Here is a 22,700-nt window from a genome sequence, read left to right as displayed (position 1 = left end):
CCCTCTGCCCAAGTCTTATCTCTATGAGAAGCGGTTGAGGGCATCGGGAGCTGTGCCCTGTTAGAGGCCGACACCGAAGTCGCTTCGCTACACGGCGCAGCGGCCTCTATGGAGCTTGCGCCTACAGAGGCCGCTGGAGGTCCTGAGGCCAACGGTGGATCCCTTCTTCGCCCGTTCTCGCTGTCGCTCTCGCTATCATCCAAGATGACGTCAGCGCTCTCGCCGGTGCGGGTTGAGGGATGCCAGTGGTACCTCGCCTCCCCCTCTTTTGGCGCAGTACGTGCAGACAAGCGCAGGTACAGCGGGTAGGCGTCCGCCGACGCAAAGGTGCACAAGTAGCCCCACAGAATGGTATCCACGCACACATCACACGGTCGCATTTCAGCGTCACACAGCGCACAGTTCCAGTAGGAGGCTTTGTTGCTGCTCACAAGAAACGAATCGAGATCGACACACTGAAGATGGGTGCACCGGCTGCCACGCACTGGGACGAAGAGAGGCAGCTGGGAAATGGGGCACTTTGTGGTGATGACGGGATCGTCCATCTCGAGGCCGTCGTCATCCTCGTCGTCTGCCATTATCGCCGCGTAGGTGCGATAAATCGCCGCATTGTTTGACAGCAGTAGACCTGCAGACGATGTTGATGTGAGCGCATCGGCGCTAGACAGGCTGCTCAGCAGCACTTGCCTTGCCTGTACAGCAGTCCGGCACCCCAGCCGTGAGGACAGCACAGACTCCGTCACTTCCTCCAACGAGCGTAGCTGCACCACTGCCAGAATAGCCGGCGTCTGGTACTCCTTGTTGTGAATGTCCACCTGCACATGCTGGATATCAGTGTTGCGACTGAGCAGGTAAGTGATGTCCAATGGCAGGTACGTCTCGGCAACCTCCCGCTCACGGTCCGGCCATGATCGCTTCCACGGCGTCATGACACACTGCTTGTTCACATACACCACGATCTCCTTCGCTGTCGGCCACCGCGCTGGTGTGTTGGGATGCCGCAGCGGAATCATGTAGATGCGGAGCTGACGGCTATTGACGGCGTCGACATACTGAACCGGAATACCGAACCGCACCGTCGACGAGCCAAAGCGGAGCTGAAATCTGCGCGGTACGCTCAGGATTCGAAAGAACGGCGGCGCCGACTCGTTCAACTGCGCGATCTCGTTCGATGAGGACGTCGAAAGCGGCACAGTCAACAGAGACGGCGGTACTGTTGTGGCCACTGAAGAAGTAGATGGCGCCCCCACTGAGGCGTGCGGGGTCGCGGCATTGTGAGCAACTGTGGAGGCAGTGCGCGCCTTGGTCGTCCACGACGTCGATAAGCGCGTTGACGACCCCAATGACACTGTGCCGGCGCTTGTGTGTGCAAGATAAGTACTGCCGCCACGAGACACGTCCGCCTCTCGAGTACACGCTGGGGATGAAGAGGTGGTAGAGGAAGCTATTGGCGACAAAGGAAGTGAAACCGTAGGCTGCAGCGCCGTGCTGAGAGAGAGAGCAGAGATTTGAGGTTGCCCCTCCTCTTGAATGTGGTCTGTGAGTGGCAGCACCCGTGACGACCGCCGAGGACTGATGAGCAAAGCTGACGCCGTTGTTTGAAGCAGCTGGGGTGAGAGTGCATCCTCAGTGCTGCCTCTCCTACAATCGGAGAGTCGGAGGTCACTGGCACTGCCGAAAGTGGGGGAGGTGGGGCCATGGTGGCCACCTAGCGCCCTTGTTGAAGTCAAACTGATGTCGGGGGAGCGACGCAGAGCTGGAGTGCCATCGCGGTCAGAGTCTATCAGCCGCACTGCCGTCGCCGCCGCGCGCGACAGCTCCTGTTTCCTCCCAGTCAAGGGAAGCACAGAGGCCTCACGCAGCTCTCCGTGTTCGTACAGTAGATCACGAAGCTCTTGCATTATCTTGTGAAGATCTTTCGCAAGATAGTGGTCGTGCACGGTACCGTCCGAAATGATGCTCTTAAACTCCAGCAGCGGAACACGATTGGGGATAACGCGGCTATGCAGCCGCCGCCAGTCGCTCTCGGACATGCCACGCATAAAGCCGTTGCCATTTGCATGAGCCATAATTGTGCGCAAGAATGCACAAAACCTAAAGCAGACTCGTCTCGACTTATGTGCTTAGGAGAAGGTGGAGGAAAGAGTCCAAAGAAATCGAGCGTCAGAGCAAGCAAGTGAAGGCGCACGTCAACGAGAAAAGAGCAAGACAGAGATGAGATGAGATGAAGGGCACGTACTTGACGTGAGATCGTGAAAGAAGCGCGCTTACCTTTTCAACTCAACACTCAAGGCGAACAGAAAACCAACGCCGTCGAGGGAAGAGAAGTTCACTATGCCGCTTCTAAAAAATGGCTCCATCAATAGCAGCGCAAGGTCCACATACACACGCGCGTACAACAACAATGAAGCAGAAGTGCAGCAGCAAGGGAAAAGACGGAAGAGGACAGCAAGGCGTGAGGAGGTGTGAAAATGCGGGAAAGGAAGAGAGGTGATCTTGAAGAGAAAGATCCACAGCACCGGAGTGAAGCAGAAAGAGAATACACGAAGAAAAGACGGAGCCACCGCACCAGAACAGAGCAGGGGAACGTGTCGTATGTCTTCCATCGGTAAACACTCTGGCGCACTCAGTATTCAAAGATACACTTAACCACATGACACAGACTCTCCTCATGGCGGGAGAGAGGGGAGTGGCGCGGACATGCACACATCACGTCTGCAGAGCGCACCTCTTTTCATTCAGCGAAACTTGCGTCCAGTGAGTTTTGACGCTCATCCTTCATTCCATTCATTTTCTTTGCGCGTACTGTGACTTCGCCATATATCCTCGCATTGCACTCTCCTAGGTTATGTTAGCATATAAGTTGAGATAGACCAGGAGGTGATGCCAGCACGAGAGAGGACGCTCGTGTGGGTAGCCCAGTAGTGTGCCATATGACCAAAGCACACCGGCACACGCGGAGCAACAACACGTCAACTTCTCCTCATCCTCTCTCTTCCTTCCTCCAGACTATCGAGATGCCGTCTCTCGCTCAGGGGATTATGGGGGCACGACGCAGTCTCAGAAACAGGACGGAAGCCCCACAGCCACGTGTCTGGGCTTAGCAGACCCTCCGCCACGCCGGCCTAGCTGCCGAACACGTCGTTTGGGTCTGCCTCATCCATCACCTCGGCGTCGTCACCCATGCGAGTAAAGTTAAGGAAGTGGTCCGGGCGGTGGAGTGCGTCGAAGAAGTGCAACGGCAAGTCGACGACGACGTCGTACTCGGTGTTCTCGCGCCACAGTGCCCCCTTGAAGTAGTAGTTCCAGACCCGCTCTACCGGCACCAGGAAAAAGCTTCGCACCTCTGAGGAAAGGGTGCCACGGCACGGAGAGGAGAACACCGGGTCGGTTGCCTCCGGAGTCTTCTTGAGCAGTCGCTCGTACTCGACCTGCGCCCATGCAATGCCGTCTGCGGTGGTGCTGTAGCACCGCACTATTACCCCCTCCTCCGACATCTCCAGAACGGCAGTCAGAAACCCTTGCGGCACCATCCCCTCGTTCGCGATCAGCGCACGCGCCTGGAGCGCGAGGTCGTGCGAGGTCAGCTGCGCCTCACTCTCGCCAATCCTCATGAGTCCCAAAAAAGACAGGTTCGCCTCCCGCAGTGGCGCCGCGTCATATGGAATGCGGGGCGGTGTGCGGGCCTCGACAGCCGTCCCAAACTGTGGCGGGATCATGACACATAGCACCTCCTTGATGTTTGGCGAGTCTGGCAGAGCATGGCCAAACATGTACGCACAGCACTGCACCTTGACGTCGCAGCACGCCAGCAACTTCTGAACCGCATCCTCGGAGAAGATGAGCTGGTCGCTTGCCCCAGTGGCGCCGGCGGCGTCGAAGGTGATGGTGGTGTTCTCGTCAAGAAAGGCGGCATCGGCCAAGGAGCGGGGGCGCCAGTTGTTGTTAAACGCCGTCGCTCCGAAATCAAAGGCGGCCTTCACCTTGCGCTTCACGACGTCGCCGCTGCTCGTGACAACGCTGACCGTCTGTGCCTCTACAAGCTTTGTGCGCCGCATGGCCTCAATTTCCTTTATCTCCTCCTGCTGAATCTCCAAGTTGGTCATTCGCTTGCCCAGCAGAATCCCCTCCTTCTCCTTTTCTGTAAAATCCTTCGGGCTTACGTTCATGCGGCGCGCGGCGTCAGCGATGATCATCTCCTGTAGCCGAATGGACACCTGCTCCCATTCCTGGCGGGTCGCGTACGTGGGCCAGAAGTGAGCCGCGCTTACCTCGACGTGCAGATCAGGCACGAGAATCTGCCGGGTGCGCTGCAGGTTGATGTGGTATCCACGCAAGACCAGATTCAGTAGGTTGAAGCACGTGATCGGCTGGAACTGCAGACTCTGCTGCCAGTCGTCGTAGATGCAGAACTCCCATCCCTTGCTTTCCATCGCCGCAATGCGCAGCTCAACGAGGCGGCTGTGACGCAGCACCATCGGCAGCGGAAGGTTCAAGTCACTTTGGCCAATGATTATGTTCGGGTAGTCTAGTACCAACATGTTATGCAGCGTCTGGCGGAAACGTGAGCGGGTGACGATGATCTTGCCCGGACGCTCGCTAGGCGGGCAGCTACGCAGCCACGACGCGATCTCTTCCGCTGCCTTCTCGCGCGCCAGCTTTGAGCGACGCTTCTGCCCGGCAAAGACGCTCCGGTGCACTACACTCATCTTCAAAGAACCAGAGACGGGCTCAAAGACCAGAACAGCACCATTCTCGGACTTGAACTTCTTGCCGCCGTCCGGGGTCGGCTGCTCGCTCGTCACGTACGTGGCGCTGTCGTCCACGATCCACGTGCGCATCCCACTGGAGAACAGCTCAGCAATGTTTGTGTCGGACAGGCTCGCCTCGGTCGGGGCAGAGCTGAACAGTCCTAGGTCACGCTTCATGCGGTCGCGCAGCGTGTTGAGGGTTATGTTGTTCTTCATAATCACGGGCATCAGCTTACTCATGAACAACTTCATGCCAGGGATCCAGTAGCCAAACGCGCTGTGGCAGTTGTACGCCAGGTCGATCGCAACGACGATGCCAGCAGGAAACGGATACATGCGCGCCGTTGAGTACTCGTAGAACTTCTTCCTCGCGTACTCGGCGATGTTGTGGCTATCGTAGTTTCCCCATCGCAGCTGCACATCGATCCAGAACTTCGAGGTTGTGTTCTGTTGGTACACATCGCCGACCTCGTCGGCGAGACTGGTCGGCTTCGACGGCACCGACCAGCGTGCCGCGCTCACCAAGATGACATCGGCAGCGGAGCTCGTAAAGGTGTAGGATTTTTGTGGGTGCTGCTGTTGCAACGTTATGGAGGCCGCGCCGAGGTCGATGAGGCTGTCCTTTAGCTTGCTTGCTACATCGTTCACGACGGCGCCGTGCGACTTCTCCCAGAGAGAGCCGCTGAAGATCTTGATGAGGGACTTTTTGATAGTCTCCAGCTTACCACACATGAAGACACCTGTCGTCTCCACCTTCGACTCGAAGCCGGCCTGGATGTCGGAGCGGTTGATCGTAGGACTCCACCACAGTGCAAACCGCTGGTTCGGCACCTTGCTCAAACCAGCACGCTGCTGCTTCGCCAGTTTTGTATCCTTCTTTGTGTTTTCGAAGCCGCCAGATCGGTCAAACTCAATGCCCTCCCATGATGGGAAGCCCGTCCCCTTGAAAAGACTGTGCTCCAAAATCGCTTCAACCCCACCGAGGGCGTTGTTCATGTCAGCGCGGTAGCGCTCCATCACACCGCCGCAGATGTTGCCGTCGTGCTCCATGTGAAACCACCAGTTCTTCAGGTACTTGCCAGCCAGGTATCGCTGGAACTCCATGCGGACCCGGAAGCCGGTGTCAAAGTGGAAGAGCGGTGCGTGTCGTGAGAAGCGCACGCGGATGCGCGGGATGCCCTTGTCGATGATGTCCTCGATGTCGTCCAACGACACGCGACCACCACGCGCCTTGGCCTCCCGCTCGCGGGTGCGGAATTCCAGCCATGCCTTCTCGCTCTCCTTAATCTCTGCTTCCCATGGCGTGTAGTACTGCAGCACGTTGGGGATAGGGATACCCTCCTCATTGGTAAGACCGGCATAGAAGAACTGGACGCCGGTGCTGGTTGTCCTTGAATATATGGTGTCCTTCGCAGGAATGAGGGAGTGTCCAACGGAGAGCATGCCGAGGCCGCCGAGGTCAGAGGGGGCGTAGAACATTGCCGGTGGAAATCGAGACTTGGCGCGCGAATTCAGCGCCATCATCACGCGTGCCTGCATGCGGTGCTCCGCGCGCGCCAGGATTGCCTGCAACTCCTCCGTCCCGAGAATCGCCTCGCGATAGTACGGCACAATCTCCGTAATCAGCGCGTTCCACTTTGCCGCAATGCTGTGAAAGGTGGAACTGCCGACCATCATTACAGTGCGGCGCGCCTTGTTGCGGATCATGTTGATGTGCTCCTTCGTCACCTGCAGGAAGGCTCGGCAGGATATGTCCTTGGTGGTGTTATTGCGCAGACTCCACATAGACTCGTTCTCGAGGATTTCCGCCTCGGTCCGCACCACCGGCAGCAGTCGCACAGAGAAGCCTGCCATTTCAAAGAGCAGGTTGGGGTTGTCCTTAGAGTAGACGCTGACGAAGCTGTTTGCGTCATTGATGGTCGCCATCGACGGTGGCAGGCGGCCGCGAAACTCCCACAGCACCGCGCGTGCCAGGTTTACGTCGGACAGGAAAAGACGCATCCGTGCGTCGCGTGGCCACTCCTTCGCGTTCTTGAATCCGTAGACTGATGCGTTGATGGCATGCATCTCCGGATCCGACTTAGTCTCCTCCAGGTAGCGACGACGCACCTCATCCGCCTCCGTCTTGGTGTAGCGTATCACAATGTAGACCTCGTTCTTGTACCTGCAGTACGCGCGAATCGGGTGCGACGTGGCGAGGTAGGGATCGCGGAAGAAAGACATGAATGGGTTTGGCTTCACCGCCGTGCCGGCTATCTCCTTGCTTCGTTGTGTGCCGAGCAGCAGCACATCCATCACGAGCCCCCAGTACTGCGCCAGGAATGGCGAAAACATGAAGCCGCGGATCAGTCCCTTGTAGTGATGGTAACTCATGTCCTTGAATTCCACCACTACATCGTGCCGACTCACAATGTAGTCGACAAGAGACTTGTCCATGATCAGCTCCAGCATCGGACGGAAGAAGGTCCAGTCCACGTTATCATAGAAGGCATCCTCCAAGTTGCTGTGCAACAGCACCACAGACTCGTCGTGCGACACGTCCCAGAGGTCAGGGATGTTATTAATGCCCTCACACCACTTGTACAGCAGCTGCGGCAGCGGCTCCACATCGGACGGCTTCACCCAGTTTGGGAAGAGGCGCTGCACATTCATGGTCTTGTACCAGAGGTACTGATCGAGGAAGGAGTCGATCATCTTCTCCTGTGGCACGACAGTGTAGAGCGGGTATAGGTGTGAAAAGTTGTCCATGTACTCTACCTCGACGTTCTTGAAGCGGCGTTGGTGAGCCAGGGCGTCTACAATCCTGGATAGGGCCTCGTGGGGCGCGTTGAAGGACTCCTCGATGCGAGCCTGCTCCTCACGCTGGTTCGCCGTAAGCCGGTTCGCGATGTTGTGCTGGTCACGCAGTCTATTGAGGGAAAGCTGCAGTAACGACAGCTCTGCTGTCTTGGACGGGTCTGGGAAGGGGATCTTCTTGAAGCCGCGGTCATTTAGCCAGTTCGCCATCATGCGGTAAATCTCTGTCGCCTCATCGGGCGACAGAATCGTGGCGGCGTCCTCGCCAGTCATGTACCGACGCTGGCGGCGCTGCTCATCCATGAGCTTCAGCCGCGTCAAGCGCCCTAGGTTTTTCATGAAGGCCTGCTTGTCTACCGTATCCCCCTCCGCAATGCGACGTCGTTGCAGCTGCGTCGTGCGGATGTACTCCTCCGAGCGCAGCTTCACGTACTTGCCAACGAGGTCCGCCAGTGGCCTCGCAAGCCCAGGCACGCTCCACGGTATGCCGGCGCGCCAGTGCCGGAAAGCCTCGTTCATGTGCTGGTCCATCGTCACAATGACCGAACCCTTGACGCTGTCCGGCAGCATCTCGCGCAGCTCACGGCGGAACGCTTCCTTGATGTTCACGTCCTTGTCTGGCTCGACCCGCTGACGCGTGATTTTCTTGCCGGTAGTCTTCCCCTTCTGCACACGGCCGTGCAGCACGCGATCGGTCAGGTTGCTCAGGTAGCGCTGCAGTAGCGGCGTCATGCCACGCATAAAGAATACCCACACGCGCCACGCGGGACCCCAGAAACCGTTGCCAGGCCCACTGGGCACGCCGCCAACGTTGAATTTGCTATACAGCATGTGCTTGAGGTCACGACTCCGCTTGATCTGCCGTAACGCCCGCAGCTTGTAGCGGTACACGCCAGTCAGCACGCCAACGTGGGAGAAGAGGTACTGGGTAGCGTCCGCCAACTGCAGCGCATCCGTCGACCCTAGCCGATACATCACATGCATGTCAATGAGCCGCTTCATGAAGCCCAGTAACTCGCGGATCATGTGAAACGCGGGGCCAAGGCGGCTCTTCTTGATCTCCTTCGTCGTCAGCGTGCGGGTCGGCTTCGCTTCGAAGTTGTAGTCAATGTGCACATATGGCAGGCACTTCATGTTGATGAGCTGAACAAGCATGTTGTGACCCTGCCGCATCACCTGCAGCGCCGCTTCTAGCCACTCCATGCGTGTCTTGGAAAAGTACCGCATCTCTGCCATCTTCTGCAGACGATGCTTCTCCTGTATGGCGCTCATGTCCGCCGCTGCCGCTGATGCGGCGGCGGCACTGCCCCGTTGGCGCACGGTGTGCTGCAGAGACCGCTTCACATGGTGCTTGAGCAGCTGGGTGTAACTGCGCAGAATTTTGTCGCGGTCGTCCGTCGTGAGCAGGTCTGGTGGATCCTGGTACCACTTATCGCACAGCGGCACATCGATGCGCCGCTTCATGCCTCCCTCAAAGGAATTGTAAGGCGCCGGAGCGAAGAGCAGCGACAGGCCTGTCTTCGTGTTGGGCTGCTCCAGCGGGAGCGCAGCCAGAAACGGCTCAAAGTCGTCCGGCAGCTCCAACGGTACGTCCACGGCACCTTCAGCATGCTGGACGCCCGCGCGATCCCAGGTAGAGGAGCACAACACAGCCTGCGCGCGCGGCACATCGGTGTAATTCCTCTCCACCGCTTTGATTGCATTCAGCGAGGGGTGGAACGTGAAGCACGGCAGCTCGGGGTCATCGTTTTCGACGCGCACCGTTGCCGGGTAGTGATACGGTCCCAGCTCGACTCCGTCTACCACCGAGCCATACAGGAACGGAAAGGCAATCTGCCGCTCCGTCAGCATCGTAAAGCGCGGCTTGCGTGGGTTGTCGCGGTGGATGATGCGGCGCAGGTCGTTGAACTCCGTCCAGTCGTCGTCCTCGTCCTGCTTCATACGAATGGCAGGTGGGGCCTCGAACTTTGGGCCGCGGGGGATGGACAAGTGCATCGCTTTGGCAGAGTAGAAGGACTTGAGATCCCAGAGGTAAAAGTAGCTGCGGTCATCGAGCGTCGGCAGAATGGGCGACGCGTTACGGTACAGCGCCTCTATCACATCAATGGTGAAGTAGTACCCATTCGGCCGCCGAGGGCCACGGATCTGGTTGGGAGCCACCAGGCGTGGGAAAGGGTCGTAAAACCAGCCCGCAATGCCAGCGTTGTCCTCCTCATCGAGATCATCGAGCACCGGCGGTGGCGGCACGCGGTCCATTAGGTAGTCGGCGAAGTCCAGTGGCGGCTCGTTTTCGTCTCCTTTGTGCACCGCGCGCCTGAAGCCACCACCCTCTTGTAGGAGCTCTACCTTGTTGGCGCGCATCTTTGTCCACATAGAGCCCCACCGCGACAGATAGAGCGGCTCCGCCACCGTGGGGGTGTCATCCACAATCGTGAGAACGCCGCCGACGTGGTATACTACGGTCACGTAGCGCGCCTCTTCCCAAGGCATTGGCATGTTTTCCAGGAGTTTGAACAAAGCCAGTGGCATGTAGGGCAGCATGCCCACGCATAGCTTGCGCTCTGACTTGAAGCGCTTTCCGCCGAGGTCACCGTTGTCCTTTACCACCTTGCGGATGAACTCTGGAGGCATCAAGTCTTTCTCCCCCACTGCCGCCCGGTACGCGGAGCGAAACCCGTACCGCTCTGTGTTCATGCGCTGCCATGTAAGGATCTGCCGCTTCCTTGACTCCTTCTGCTCTTCCTTCTCCATCTCCGCGAGCAGGGCGGGGTTGACATCGGCAAAATCATCCTCGTCCTCAAAGCCAGGAGGGCCGCTGACGTCCTCGGCAAACCCAGGAGGAGCCGCTGCGCTCATCCTTTCCGGCACTGCTCTGCTTTCCTCCTCTGCACAGCACACGAGCGCCAAAGAAGTGCTGGTAAGAAGTAGTCAGGGAGAGCAACTAACAACAGTGAAACACGCAGTGAGAGAGGGTATCGCACACTGTTGGGTGCAGCGTGCCGCACCACACTTCCGCTCCCCTCAACACAACAGACCGATTACGTTCCTGGAGAGAGCTGCCAAGACCTTTTTTTTCGCGCGCCTCACTTCTCCGCCTGCCCTCTCGTCGAAACCAGTGGCTTCGTCAAGAGAACCAAGAGTGAAGCGCCCTTCGTACGCCTTTTCCGGCTGGATAACGTCCCCTTTCACTGTTATTCTGTGGGAGTGGAGACCGATATACAGAAAACAGTTCAGTAAGCAGCCAAGAGCTGTCAGGTCGTGAGCAGCGACAGAGGGAAGAGTGCGTGCGATCGCACGCGAGAAAGGAGAGGGAAAAAAGAAATTGCGAGTGGTTTGACGTTGAAGGGGGAAAGGCACACAGACAGAGAGAGAGAGTGAGAAGGCGCTAGGGCAATCCGGAAGTCGCTATTACGGTTGTACTTCAGTCGGAGGGGCAGCGCACAAGCTCGAAAGGAAGAGAAACGCAGTTTCCCTTCCAGGATTGTCCTTCACCCTTTTCGCTGTCAATACGATGGCCTTCTCTTGGCATGGTCAAGTTACCCGACTTATCTACGGCTCGCCTCGGGAATACCTGTGCACAACCAGGTAAAAAAAAGTTCACACATATCATTAACGCACAACAATCGCCGTTTGTTTCACCCTTCAGTGAACGACGTGATGCTGCTATGTCTGTGGCGAGAAAGCTAGAGCGATCTTCCCACCTTTGTTCTCGGTTTTACACAATGCCGCACCAGCAATACATGTACTCCCGTGCTCTGCAAATGCTCGAGAGTGGGGTGGTTTTTCATTCTGCTTGAACTTTTTCTCCCAATCCTTCCCCATCGATTGGCGCACCGAGAGACACAAACATGCGCATGCGTACATGCGTGGAACGCGCGTGCTCTCTCTCTCTCTCCAACCTTCGAGCGAGGGAAAGTGCAAAAAACAGATGCCTGTATCGTTGCGACTACCGCTCTCCTCCTCTAACACCCCCCCCTCCCCTCCCCACCGCGACCCGCAGCATTGTCAGCACGAAATCGGTGAAAAAAAAAAAAAGAAAAAACACGTGCACGCCAAATTCCATTCCATAGCAGCAAACTGAGGAAAAACAGAGTGGAGCAGCGGGAAACGAGGTGCACAGGTACACACATGATGTGAGCAGAGAGATCACGGCATGCAGACCTCCGCTTCCCTATCCGACTACCTTTGCTGTTTGCCTTGTCGCCCAGTCAGAGCCTGTGCCCCGCTAAGAGGAAAAGAGGTACCACGGAGCAGGCGGCGAGCCACGAGAGAGGACAGGAAGAACAGCGCTGTCATGGATATGCACAGAGAAGTCTCACAGGAAACGCACTCAAATTTCTGGGATTGCCTTGAACACATAGGAGCTCGGCTTGCTCTTCTCGATCTGCACAGCAGCGTTGATGACGTCGGGCCACCGCACCTCACGTTGGGTGCGACGCTGCATGAATCGCAGTGGCTGAAACCCAGCAAAGTTGCCGCTGCGGCTATAGTGACTCTCGTAAAACCACTTCACGGGGCGGGACTGAATACGGCGCTGCTTGCGATAGTCAGCGTCGGGTGTGTCCGGTACGTGCTCCTGGTACTGCTCCAGGGAGGGTGTGTTTTCGACGCCCCACTCCATGTGAGGGGCCCAAAAGCGGAAGTCCGCCCACTCCTCCTTCCAGTACCACGCCCGCATCTCAGACATTTTTGCAGACCGCAGCGAGCCGTCGGGTTGACGGATGACAAAGCGACGCCGCTTCTCGTTTGTCGGATCCAGCTCCAGCTTTTTCAGTGGCTCGTGACCGACATTCACACCAATTTCGGCAAACATCCAGTTGTGCTCGGACTTGTTTGCGTGGTCGCGGTGCGGTCCTGCCCATACGGGCATCTGACTGTACTGCTGCACCGGCTCGCCAGTCTTACCAATCATCTCAGGGAACATACGCCGATACACATCGTAATTGTCGCCCCAGTAATCCTCGTAGTCCTGTTCTGTCTGCAGGAAGCGATACGGATCGTCCATCTCCCACACATTCGCGTAGCTCGCCTCACGGCGGTTGACGAGGTCTCGAAAGAGGAACTTGTCGCTGTAAAATGTGATCTTCTGCTCCGCAAAACGCAGCTTTCCGTAGAAGAGACCCTGCTTGCGGGCCCGCACATCGCGAATCCACTCAAGGGCAAAGAGACGCTTTGGTAAGGTCCAGTCTGGCTCTACGCAAGCGTCGTAGCATGCCTTGAAGTGGTGCCAGACGAGAATCTTCCGGACAAGCGTGAAGTCCAGACCGTACATCTTCGCCAACCGCTCCGGTGGCCAACGCTCTGGTGCCTTGCTCCACAACGCAAACAGCTCCGGCCCTAGCTCATCGCGCACCTTGTAGTCCTCATTGATTTCGTATCGAAGTCTCTTTGACATGTCAAAGAACTCAGGCGTACCCAGAGATGTCTGGAACCCGATGCGTCGCTCCAGCTGCTCTTTGTTCTGCACGGAGTTCTGGGTGAGCGCCTCGAGCCACATCAGGTCTACGTGGGTCATCACAGCGAGAAGAGGACGAATTTTGCGGTCAAAGTGCTCCCGCAGCCGCTGTAGCCCCTCCTCATCTAGCGACTTGAACCACTCGTTCAAGAACTGGATGTAGTCGCTGAACGTGCAAGGGTAGCCGGCGTCACGGTCGCCAAATTCAAGGGTGCGCCAGCGCTCCTTAACGATCTGCTTCAGCAGAACCTCGTCGTCCATGAGCCCCTCCTTCGACTTGTCCCATGTGGCGGGGTGCTTGCGCCCACGATAAATAGCAATCTTCTCAGCATTTGTTCGCCCAGGTAGCTTCATTAGCTCCACCGAAAGCACATTTTGCAGATACCACGCACCGAAAGGGTTCGCCCACCAGGGTATATCATACCGACGGTCTTTGAGGGACTGCGGCATGTCCATGAACGGCTGCAGTGCCTCGTCCATGTCTTGCGACCTGGAGCGGTTAAGCCACAAGTCCCACTGAGGCGCGTCAAAAGACTTCATCTGGCTCAAGTCCTTTGTCCACACTTTCGGGTCACGCCACTCCACCGGTTTCGGAGGTTCTGTCAAGACATGGTGCTTCCACGACTTGCGCTCACGGGGCCCGCGCTTGTTGAAGGGGTAGCGCCGCGCTAATGCGGTACGCCGCAGCATTAGACCTTGCTTACAGAAAGCCAAAGGTGAGTCTCTATGTTTGAGGTGGAGAAGATAAAACTGGTGAATCAGTGAAAACTGGTAGAGCTCTATCAAAGGACCGAACTTTCTCCGCCCTCACTTGGCAAGCACTATACTGCCTTCCCACCACCACCACCACCACTTCCAGCTCCCTCTGAAGTAGTTGTGGAGGAAGGCGCTGGGGTAGAATGTTGGTGTGTCTGGTCGCTGCGACCTTGCGTCCTGCCACGTACAATATATCGACGGGCACCTGACGCTCTCCCTCCTCTTTCTTTCCTTCTGTGTGCACTATCCTCCACGTCTCGCGTCCGACACCTCATGGAGTGCCCGCAATGGGAGAAGCAGGAACAGAGAGGGAGAGGGAGAGGGAGGCGTAAAGCATAGAGCAAAAAAAAAAATGAAGGGTGGGGAAGTACTGTTGCAGTGCACGCGTACAAGCGGATGCATATATGCATCATCAAAAAGAGTCAAGTACGCCCGGTTCACATAGATGAAGAAGGCGAAGACAGCAAGGAGGTCAAGCAGAAAGAGAGAAACGGAGAAGAGAATTGGAGAGTATGCATCGATAGTGAGCTACCTGCAGCCTCACGCCTCGCGCGAGATTGAAAGAACGGCTGCATGAACGGCTAACCAGAGAAATGAGGGGAAGGGAGGACAAGTCAGCACGCACTGAATTGCCAGAGAGACGCAGAAACGCCGCGCAATATTATTTCGCACTTTGGCATTCACACACACATGCATACCCATTGACCTCGTTGCGAGTGGAGAAGAGGCCATCAGCTCATCCCTATTGTTTTTTTTTTTCTGGAGGGGGAAACTGCGGCACGCACATTTGTCCGCATAGCTCAGTGCCTATTGTTGAATACTTCGATCTCTACGAAACCAAGTATTGCAGGGTCACCCCGCAGGAAAGGAAAAAAACATACGCCGCCGCCTGCCTTCTCCTGTATCACACACTTTGTGTCTGTGTTTCTATTATCATTATTTGGCGCATTGCTGCAGCCACAATTTCACCCCAACATTGATATCGGAGAAGCTAAGAAGAAGGAACAGCACGCCTACAATCAGCACAGGATAGAGCAGACGCTGCTGGTAGGACAACGACGGGATCTCCAGGTAGCCCAAGAAGACACTGTACAGGTATGTGGTAGTTCCAATGCTGACAACCGCGTTGCTCACCCATGACACGCTCATGACAGGGGCCAGAAAGTACGCGATCACCTCTGTCCAAATGAAGAACGTGAAGTAGCCGTTGCAGTGCACGTCAAAGGCGTAGCGCCAGTCCAGGTCAGGGCGCAGGTAGTCCACAACGGAGTCGACGCCGAGGGCTGAGGTGGCCCCAGTCAGAACTCCGCCATGCGTGGATGTTGAAGATGGGGAAAGATACATCACTGCGACCGCACGCCATACACACGCCATGCCTAATCCGCTCAGCACGTACCATGCGATGGCGGAAAACAGAATGCCCACCAGCGATCTGCTCATACCTAGCAGTAGCCACTGCGCAACCGAGACGACGACGATGAACACGAGCTGCAGCATGAGAAACGCAGGGTCATCACGGTAGTAGTGGCCCTTCGTCATCTTCCGGGCCCGACTCATTTTGCTCACCAGGGAGGGTTTGAGGCACAAGGAGTACATCTGAGACAGAGCCGAGTCCATCTCCATCTGTTCCACTTGCACGGCACGCCGCAGAAACGGGGGCAGGCGCGATGTCCATCGCGACATCACAAACGTGCACTGCGAGAGCATTGGATGACTTCTAAGTATTGAGCGGGAAAAAAAACGTCAACAGCGAACAAAAGGAACGCAGCTGCGTCCGTCAGCCTTCCACCAGTACTATAGTGGTCCACGTGAGAAGCAGATATGAGAAGCAAACGCAGTAAAAGAAAAGGGAAAAACACACATTTATGCCACGTGCAACCGCCACTGTCGATCACTTTGAGCAAGGCTCGGCTGTAAAAAAAAAAGGAAAGGATAACGAGCTCGGTATGCTCTCTCTCTATCAGCCTCCCATTATGCAAAAGGACTCGACAGGAAGAGAGACGCAGGCACACGACACTCTAAACGCTTTCCTTAGCGCTCCATAACAACAAAAAAAAAAAAAAACAGAAGGGCGGAAAGAAAGGCGACGGTAGGAAGACAGGAGGGAGAAGAGAGCGGGAAACGTTTCTCTCCTAGCGCAGAGAGCTATATGCAGCTTCAAGAAACTGTACAGATGGGCATTAGCAGAGGCGAAGCTTCAAAGAATACGCACAATAAGCGAGAGGGCGTCCGCAGTCAAATGGTCAAAAAAGGAGTCGTACGAACAATCAGTCCGAGCAGAGGGTACCGCCAAGCAACGATCCTTAGGCATGGTAACGCCCATTACATGCTATACAGAAGGAAGAGGTGCTGATTGAAGTGCGCATGAGTACCAAAGCTAAACACCACTTGCTTGCGAACGTTGCGGGCAAGGCTCTCTCTGATTCTTTTCTTCAAGGGTGACACGTATACTCCCTACGTAAAGAACGGGGACAGCACAGGAACAAACAGGTGACATGGAAAGAACCTAATTTACATGTACAATCATCCATCTATCGCAGCGAGCTGCAACAGCGTTACCTTTTGTCCGACTCCAAATGAGCGTCCACCTTCCCATGACCGCTGTCACGTTTTTCATCTTTTTGCACAGCGAAGCAATCTCGCACTCCTGCTCCGCAGCTCGACAGTCGTTGCATTACATTCAGTTTCAGCTCAAGCGAAGAGACAACACGGCGCACGTGCCGCTACTCAATCCACGCAGTGTCAGAGCCGATCGTGGAATTGAAGGTCTTTTTTAGGAAGGTGCTGGCGTGATAGTACTTACCTGCTTCCGGCGTGCCTGACGACAGCGCCACCTCGGAAAATCGCACATCGCGGCCCCAATTGGAGTTACCGTAGCGGCGGCCAGCAGGAGCAGCGTCCCCCAGCTCACAGTAGCTGCCTGGGCCTGGCACTGCACTGGTTTGATGAAGCGGCAAACGTGAAGATGTGCCAAACGTGGTATTTGCCATAGACGTCGGCTTTGGCCAGTCGTACCGCACATCGTACGCCCGGTGCGGCAGCGGAGGCGGAGCGCTCGAAGGTTGGATCTTTCCATATATAAATGGGCGCATCCGTCGCTGACTCGGGGCCCTGCCATTGTCGGGGTCTCCAGAAAAGATGAGCGGCTCTGATCGCGGATGCTGCGACCACACCGGGTCGAATCGGGGTACTGTTGATCCAAATGGCATGGGCTCGCCAAAATCGTGATGCCGGCGTGAGCGCCGTGGGTCGTACGTTCCCGGACCTGGCGACTGCGCCGCCATCGATGCTGGAAAACGGTCGTACCCTGAGACAAAAGCGGCAGAGTTGCCTTTGGTGCTCGGGTGGAAACGGCGCGGCGCAATCTCACCGGTATACGCACCAGGTCCCGGCAGATCGCCCTCCTTCCCGTGGGCAAACCGAGAGGAGGAAGAGCCAAAGGCGGAGAACTGCTCGCGCGGAATTGCTGCGCCTCGCTCTGACGCCATCCATGGCTGGTAAGTGCCGGGCCCAGGAGAATCGCTAAATCCGTTGCCGCCACACAGAGATCGCTTGGTTTTCGTTACAAACATTGAGGACGGCTTCGCCGCGCCAAGCGATCGCAGCACTAATGATGGATTGTAGCTTCCTGGGCCCGGGCCCGTTGGCGGCCTCAGCGGCTCCCGACTACTGTATTTAGCAAACCCGGCCGCTTTGGGAAGCCTGCGGTCTGCAGCAGCGTAGTTGGGGTTGTAGCTGCCAGGGCCGACGCTCTCGGTGTACTGGCTGTCGAGTGCATTCCCGTGTGGTCCAGAAAACATGTGTGATCGTGGATTTTTGCGCGTGCTCCGATAACTCGCGACATCGTAGGAGCCAGGCCCAGGGATATCGCTGCAGGCTGCTGCAACAAAGCGAGCGGATTCCGACACAAAGGGCTGTGACCCCACCCCGAAAGCCTGGCCACTCTGTGCCGCAGGTACGTTATATGTACCAGGCCCAGGAAGCTCGCGGTCGGCAGACAGGAGAGGCTGCCGAACACTGGTGCTGTTGAAAGGTGCACAACTAGAGTTGATAGTGGCCCGCTTATCTAGATCATAAGCTCCCGGTCCGACAGACGGACCTGTTGTCTCCCTCACGTGATTCCCCTTGGCGCGCAGCAGGGGAAGTTCCTCCATGATGGAGAGGGATACTGGGGTGTGTGGATACCTAACTCGAAGCAATACCAGATCAGCGAAGATAATATTGCCCTTGGTGGCCTACTCCGCAAGCCAACAGTTAGGGGAGCAAGCGCTAAGTAGGACGACTAAGAGAACAATTTTAAAGGCCGCCGCAGCATATACTTTGGAAAAAGTAGCGCGATAGCTTTCGAAATTCAGGACAGTTAGCCCCGTTTTCTCTTCCTCGCTCACGAGAAACGGCACTACAAACCGAAATTTGATCGACACTATTGATTGAGAAGAATGGGCTGAATGTGCGAAGATGAAAGAAATAAAAAGAGCAGAAAAGTAAACAGCAGCATTCAGAAGATGGACAACATAGTGATCAATGAATAATGGCTTGTTCACTGTCTTGTGAGGAAGACATAGGTTGGGAAAAGCGATACTAAAAAAGTGATCCGCGAAGTACCACAAGGAGAGGAAAGCAAGAGCAGCTTCATCAGAAACAGAAAGTATCGTTTCAGCAAGATTTCTCTGGTTCGCAATGTGCGCCGAGCTGCTAAAGCTGTAGAATTGCCACTCATAACGTCGTTTTTGTTCGCGCACGGATATCACATTGCCTAGCCCTCTCTAGTGCAGCAAGTCAAACTGCTCACCTCTGTCTACATGCTTAGCATATCACCTTCGGTTTTCTTTTCTTGCATGTCACTCCCTCTTGAGTCGAGAACGGAGAAAAAGTTAGCTCATAGCGCCGCTCGCAAGTTCAATTGATGAATGGAGCATTTGCGCAAGTTACTGTAGCTCATGTTTGAAAGACAAAACGAGACGTTCGTTGAACCCGGGAAAAAGTCTGACACTTTTCTCAAAAGCAGAATACGGGCTTTTGGCTGCGTGTTTAGCGTCCCAAAGAAGACTTATGGATGGCAACATACCTCAAACTAGCAAGCTAATGAGAATGTATAGTAAAAAAAGGCCAACCAGCGTAGCCCATGTTCGGTAGGATGCAATCCAGCGCATCGACAGAGGGGTGAAAGGACGAGAGGCACAATCTGGACAAAAAAAGGAACCGGCTCCGTTCTGAATAAAAAATATGTGGCTATCTTCCGGAACAACTTGACCACAGATAATGCATTGCTGCACCGCAGTGCCTGTCTCACTACAAGTGACTAGCCGCTCGCCATTCGCCCGACAAGGAAGCCCTCTACAGCAGCTGCCATAGAGAGTTTCACAAATAGCACATTCCCATATCGCTGGCTCACGCGCGTGGTGCGTGCAGGCGTAATTCTTCGAGTAAGTAAGCCATAGGTTGTGCCCACGGTCGCACTGAGGAATTGTACTCGAGTAGTATTTTTCTAAACTCCTTACAATGATGGCATCCAATAATCTGGAGAGGCCAAGCAACGCAGGTATTTCGTTGCGCAGAGTCGTTTGCAAGGTTGCGTCACGATTTCCAGGTATGTGTCCGTTGCGAATAGGGAGCACCAGGCCTTTTGCAAATACTTTCTGATGTCCTTTGCCACCTCTAAAAAAACGCGACTTTTCACTCTCGGTGAGCGGACGAACAACTGCCATAGTAGGCGTCGGCACATACTTTGGGTTCTTAAGCGTGGCCTTCGCAGAGGAGCGCCATATATCCAAAAACTGTACTATTCCCGGAAAGATGCACCCCATCAAACTCAGTGTCTCTTTCAAATCCCTCTGCATCACCTCCGTCACGTCGTCAGTGATTAATTTTTCCAGAGAGACATATGCTCGAGCAGCAAGGCTGCAAGTCGTGGTACCATGTAGATTCGGTAGCTGTATGTTACCATCACTGCCTACCCAATTGAGAACAAAATGACGGGCTAGCGTCTCCGCAACTGCATGCGATGACGGCGCCGATGCGTTGATTTCTGCAAGAAGAGTGATCACAGGGTCCTGACTCATCAATAGAAAACACTTTTTTAGTACAGTTGCACCAGACTCCGCCATTGAATACACAAAGGAGCTTTTCACGATCATGTTCAACACATCCACCATAAGAAAACCAAAGGACTCAAAATGCTGTGCCACGTATTGCGAAGGGGTCACCTTCTGTTGCTTCTCAAAGGGGTTCATGAGCACCGCCCATAGCTCAAGACAATACGTAAAGTGAGCATTTTTGCAGTATGGCTCTAATTCCAAAGACAAAAAGCACTCGCGTAGCACTGTCAGAGAATTCCTGTAAAGCGTTTTACGAATGTTCTCGATATCAGTCTGTGCTTTGCATGAAGAGCTCACTGCGTAATCATGTGGGGTGATTGCTGCGCAGTCCATAAACGGGGAACTACTGCTTTCTTCCGACATTGCGTAGATCATGCGAGTGTAGAGCGGCACCACAAAAAGAATCTGCGCGAGAGCTTCGGGATTTTTGCACGAAAGTCTGTCAGTTTCGCTAATGGGTTGCAGCAGCTCTCTATGTGCCAGTAGCTCCGGCGCCAGAATCAAAACTGACGCCGTAGCATCGTTGGTCGTCCAACTAATGTCTGCAATGTTCGTCTTGCTACTAAGATGACGGGGAAGAGCTGCTGAAACGTATATCTGAATGTATGATTGCAGTAGCTGCGCGTAAAAGGGCATATCAGTTGGGATTGTCTTGTAAAACGCAGAACTCAATCGATCTTTTGCTCCCCATAGCCAGGTAACGACATTCGCATTTTTTCGCCACGCAAGGAAATCAGTGCTGTTCCGTTGCACTCTCTTCATTCCGAACAGCAGAAGACGGAACAAAAAGTACCCCATGGGCAAGCATGGCAGTGACGTCATTATTTGCTGCTGGCTAGACTCTCTTCTCGTGACTATCGGCGGGTCCCAAAATGGTACAAGCAAGATGGGATGACAACGAGAGCGAGGCAGTGTGTGCAAATTCGAGTCAGCGGGCTCGCCCATTAGTTTTAAAAACTGTGGGTGCAAGGCTAAGAGAGGCAGGTCCAGCAAGTAGTACGCAGTAGACCGTGCTGCAGGTGAGTTTTTCCACATCTTCTTTAGACGAGCGCCAAATGTTGTCGATGGTATCGAAAGTGCCTCCAATGTGGATATAAAAGCGGAGCTTGGATGAATCAATCCTAGCAGCGTCACTGCTAAGCTCTTGGTCGGCGCGATATTTGCATAATCCATCCAGCACATTTCATCTTCCGCTGGGTACTTTTCGTAATAAGAACCAAAAAGCAAATCGCAGAAACTGATAAAGCCATTTCCACCAAAGAATCTTCCAAAGAATGACTTCGTTTCGGTAGTGAGGGGTTGCAACGGGTAATTTACCCTGTCGAAGTACTCCAAAAAACCTCTGATTTGTTCCTCAGCAGCAACATCTCTAAAATCCATCATACTTGCATAATTCAGAACTCAGCCGTATCATTTGCGAGATTTTTGTTGTGCACTTAACATAAAATTGGCGGGCGAGAAGAGAAACGGAAGGTGAGATGATGGAGTGTCATAAACATGATTTTCGTTGCGCCAACGGCTTGTCACAGGAAGATGAACACAACTATTGCATGGTGAAGAAAAAAATGGTAGGGAACACTCCCCCATGATATCTAAGGTCCAGCACCCCCACTCTGTGTGAAGAGGTCAAGCAGCCCTTACCCCTGCCAATGTGCTGAACCGCTTCTGGTGGTGACAGTCAATCTCCTACGATATGGGGAGGCCAGAGCAATGTACCGCTGTTGATGTCGGCGGCCAGGTCCTGGATGGGGTGGCGTCGAAACGACATGCGACAGTGAACACAGTTGTGCTGCCCATATGATATGTAAAGCGCCATTGTAACTCAAGCGGAACTCATCGCACTTTCTGCCAACTGGTGTGGGGAATCTGTGCCGCTTCGAGTAATACCTAATGTGGCGACCGATATAATGGGAATGGGTTTCTATGCAGGTGAAGGGCGGTATTTGGAGAATCAACGGTGTTTGGGATGACTAAGTCTGTGCACTGTTGTAGCGTTGGTGTACCGCTGCTTCGCACCACGCAATGAGCCAGTGACAGACTGGGCGGAATGTAATTAAATTCCTGTCATTTTGGTGAATGAACATGTTGAGATAAAAAAAAAATTGCTTTTTTTTTTTGTCAGCTTGCGTACAGGCAAGTGTCTGTAGCTTGGCTTCGCAGTATATTATCCCAATAATTTAACATGGTAGAAATGTCTCATTTAAAGAGATTTATCGTGTACTGAGGCTGTGACGCTCTAAGAGAAGCGGGATCCATGATGTTTCACACCCTGTAATGTACGCTTTTACTTACAAGTCCAGCAATGCGCTCACTCCCGTGTAGAGTTATTCCACCCAATGCCACGGCACTGGACACGCCATCTCTGGCGGGGGGCAAACATTTCCTGGGAAGAAATACCAGCGCTACGCGATGCTGACGCTTCCCCAAACGTATTCAAGGGCGGGTTGGGTGGACAGCAGCGACACCTCATTTTCATACGGAGAAGTTCCCACGAACAGCTACTTTGCGATGTGCCTTCTCGAGCTGGTCACTACAACTACGACGACGAGCACCACCACCACCACGACAGCAGAGCCCCCGGCTACTACTACCACCACCACCACCATGAACCCTACCACCACCACCACGCAGCCATCCAACACGAGCACCACCAACGGACCTGCCGAGAAGGAGGAAAGCAACCAGAACGTAACCATGTGGGTCGGTATCTCCATCTTTATCGTGCTGGTGGCTGGGCTCACTTTTGTCCTCATCCTGTGCAAAGCTCGGGAAAAGGGCTGGTGCTGCTATGCCCCCAAGGAGTCTGCTGTGGTGATGTCAGTGGCCTCTGGCGCCGTCGGTTGA

The 22,700-nt window shown here is 54.8% G+C and overlaps 5 protein-coding genes and 1 pseudogene across 6 annotated transcripts; all 6 read right to left on the bottom strand.

Moving 5' to 3' along the window:
- Nucleotides 1-2,069, bottom strand: LBRM_34_3950 (annotated as a pseudogene). Its single transcript has one exon. A coding segment is annotated over exon 1 (2,069 nt).
- Nucleotides 2,070-3,125: 1,056 nt separating this feature from the next.
- On the bottom strand, nucleotides 3,126-10,403 carry LBRM_34_3940 (U5 snRNA-associated splicing factor; the record flags this gene model as incomplete). The annotated part of the gene is made up of 1 exon (XM_001568446.1): nucleotides 3,126-10,403. The coding sequence occupies one exon, from the start codon at nucleotides 10,401-10,403 to the stop codon at nucleotides 3,126-3,128; it is 7,278 nt and encodes a 2,425-aa protein (XP_001568496.1).
- A 1,474-nt stretch (nucleotides 10,404-11,877) lies between these two features.
- Nucleotides 11,878-13,692, bottom strand: LBRM_34_3930 (conserved hypothetical protein; the record flags this gene model as incomplete). Its single annotated transcript, XM_001568445.1, has 1 exon — nucleotides 11,878-13,692. One exon carries the CDS (start codon nucleotides 13,690-13,692, stop codon nucleotides 11,878-11,880), a length of 1,815 nt encoding a protein of 604 aa, XP_001568495.1.
- A 1,002-nt stretch (nucleotides 13,693-14,694) lies between these two features.
- Nucleotides 14,695-15,465, bottom strand: LBRM_34_3920 (conserved hypothetical protein; the record flags this gene model as incomplete). Its single annotated transcript, XM_001568444.1, has 1 exon — nucleotides 14,695-15,465. The coding sequence occupies one exon, from the start codon at nucleotides 15,463-15,465 to the stop codon at nucleotides 14,695-14,697; it is 771 nt and encodes a 256-aa protein (XP_001568494.1).
- A 1,016-nt stretch (nucleotides 15,466-16,481) lies between these two features.
- On the bottom strand, nucleotides 16,482-17,912 carry LBRM_34_3910 (conserved hypothetical protein; the record flags this gene model as incomplete). Its single annotated transcript, XM_001568443.1, has 1 exon — nucleotides 16,482-17,912. One exon carries the CDS (start codon nucleotides 17,910-17,912, stop codon nucleotides 16,482-16,484), a length of 1,431 nt encoding a protein of 476 aa, XP_001568493.1.
- A 915-nt stretch (nucleotides 17,913-18,827) lies between these two features.
- On the bottom strand, nucleotides 18,828-21,239 carry LBRM_34_3900 (conserved hypothetical protein; the record flags this gene model as incomplete). Its single annotated transcript, XM_001568442.1, has 1 exon — nucleotides 18,828-21,239. One exon carries the CDS (start codon nucleotides 21,237-21,239, stop codon nucleotides 18,828-18,830), a length of 2,412 nt encoding a protein of 803 aa, XP_001568492.1.
- Between the last annotated feature and the right edge of the window lie 1,461 nt (nucleotides 21,240-22,700).

Source organism: Leishmania braziliensis, chromosome 35, assembly GCF_000002845.2.
Source record: "Leishmania braziliensis MHOM/BR/75/M2904 complete genome, chromosome 35".
Classification (NCBI taxonomy): domain Eukaryota; phylum Euglenozoa; class Kinetoplastea; order Trypanosomatida; family Trypanosomatidae; genus Leishmania; species Leishmania braziliensis.
This window is presented reverse-complemented; position numbering and strand designations above follow the sequence as displayed.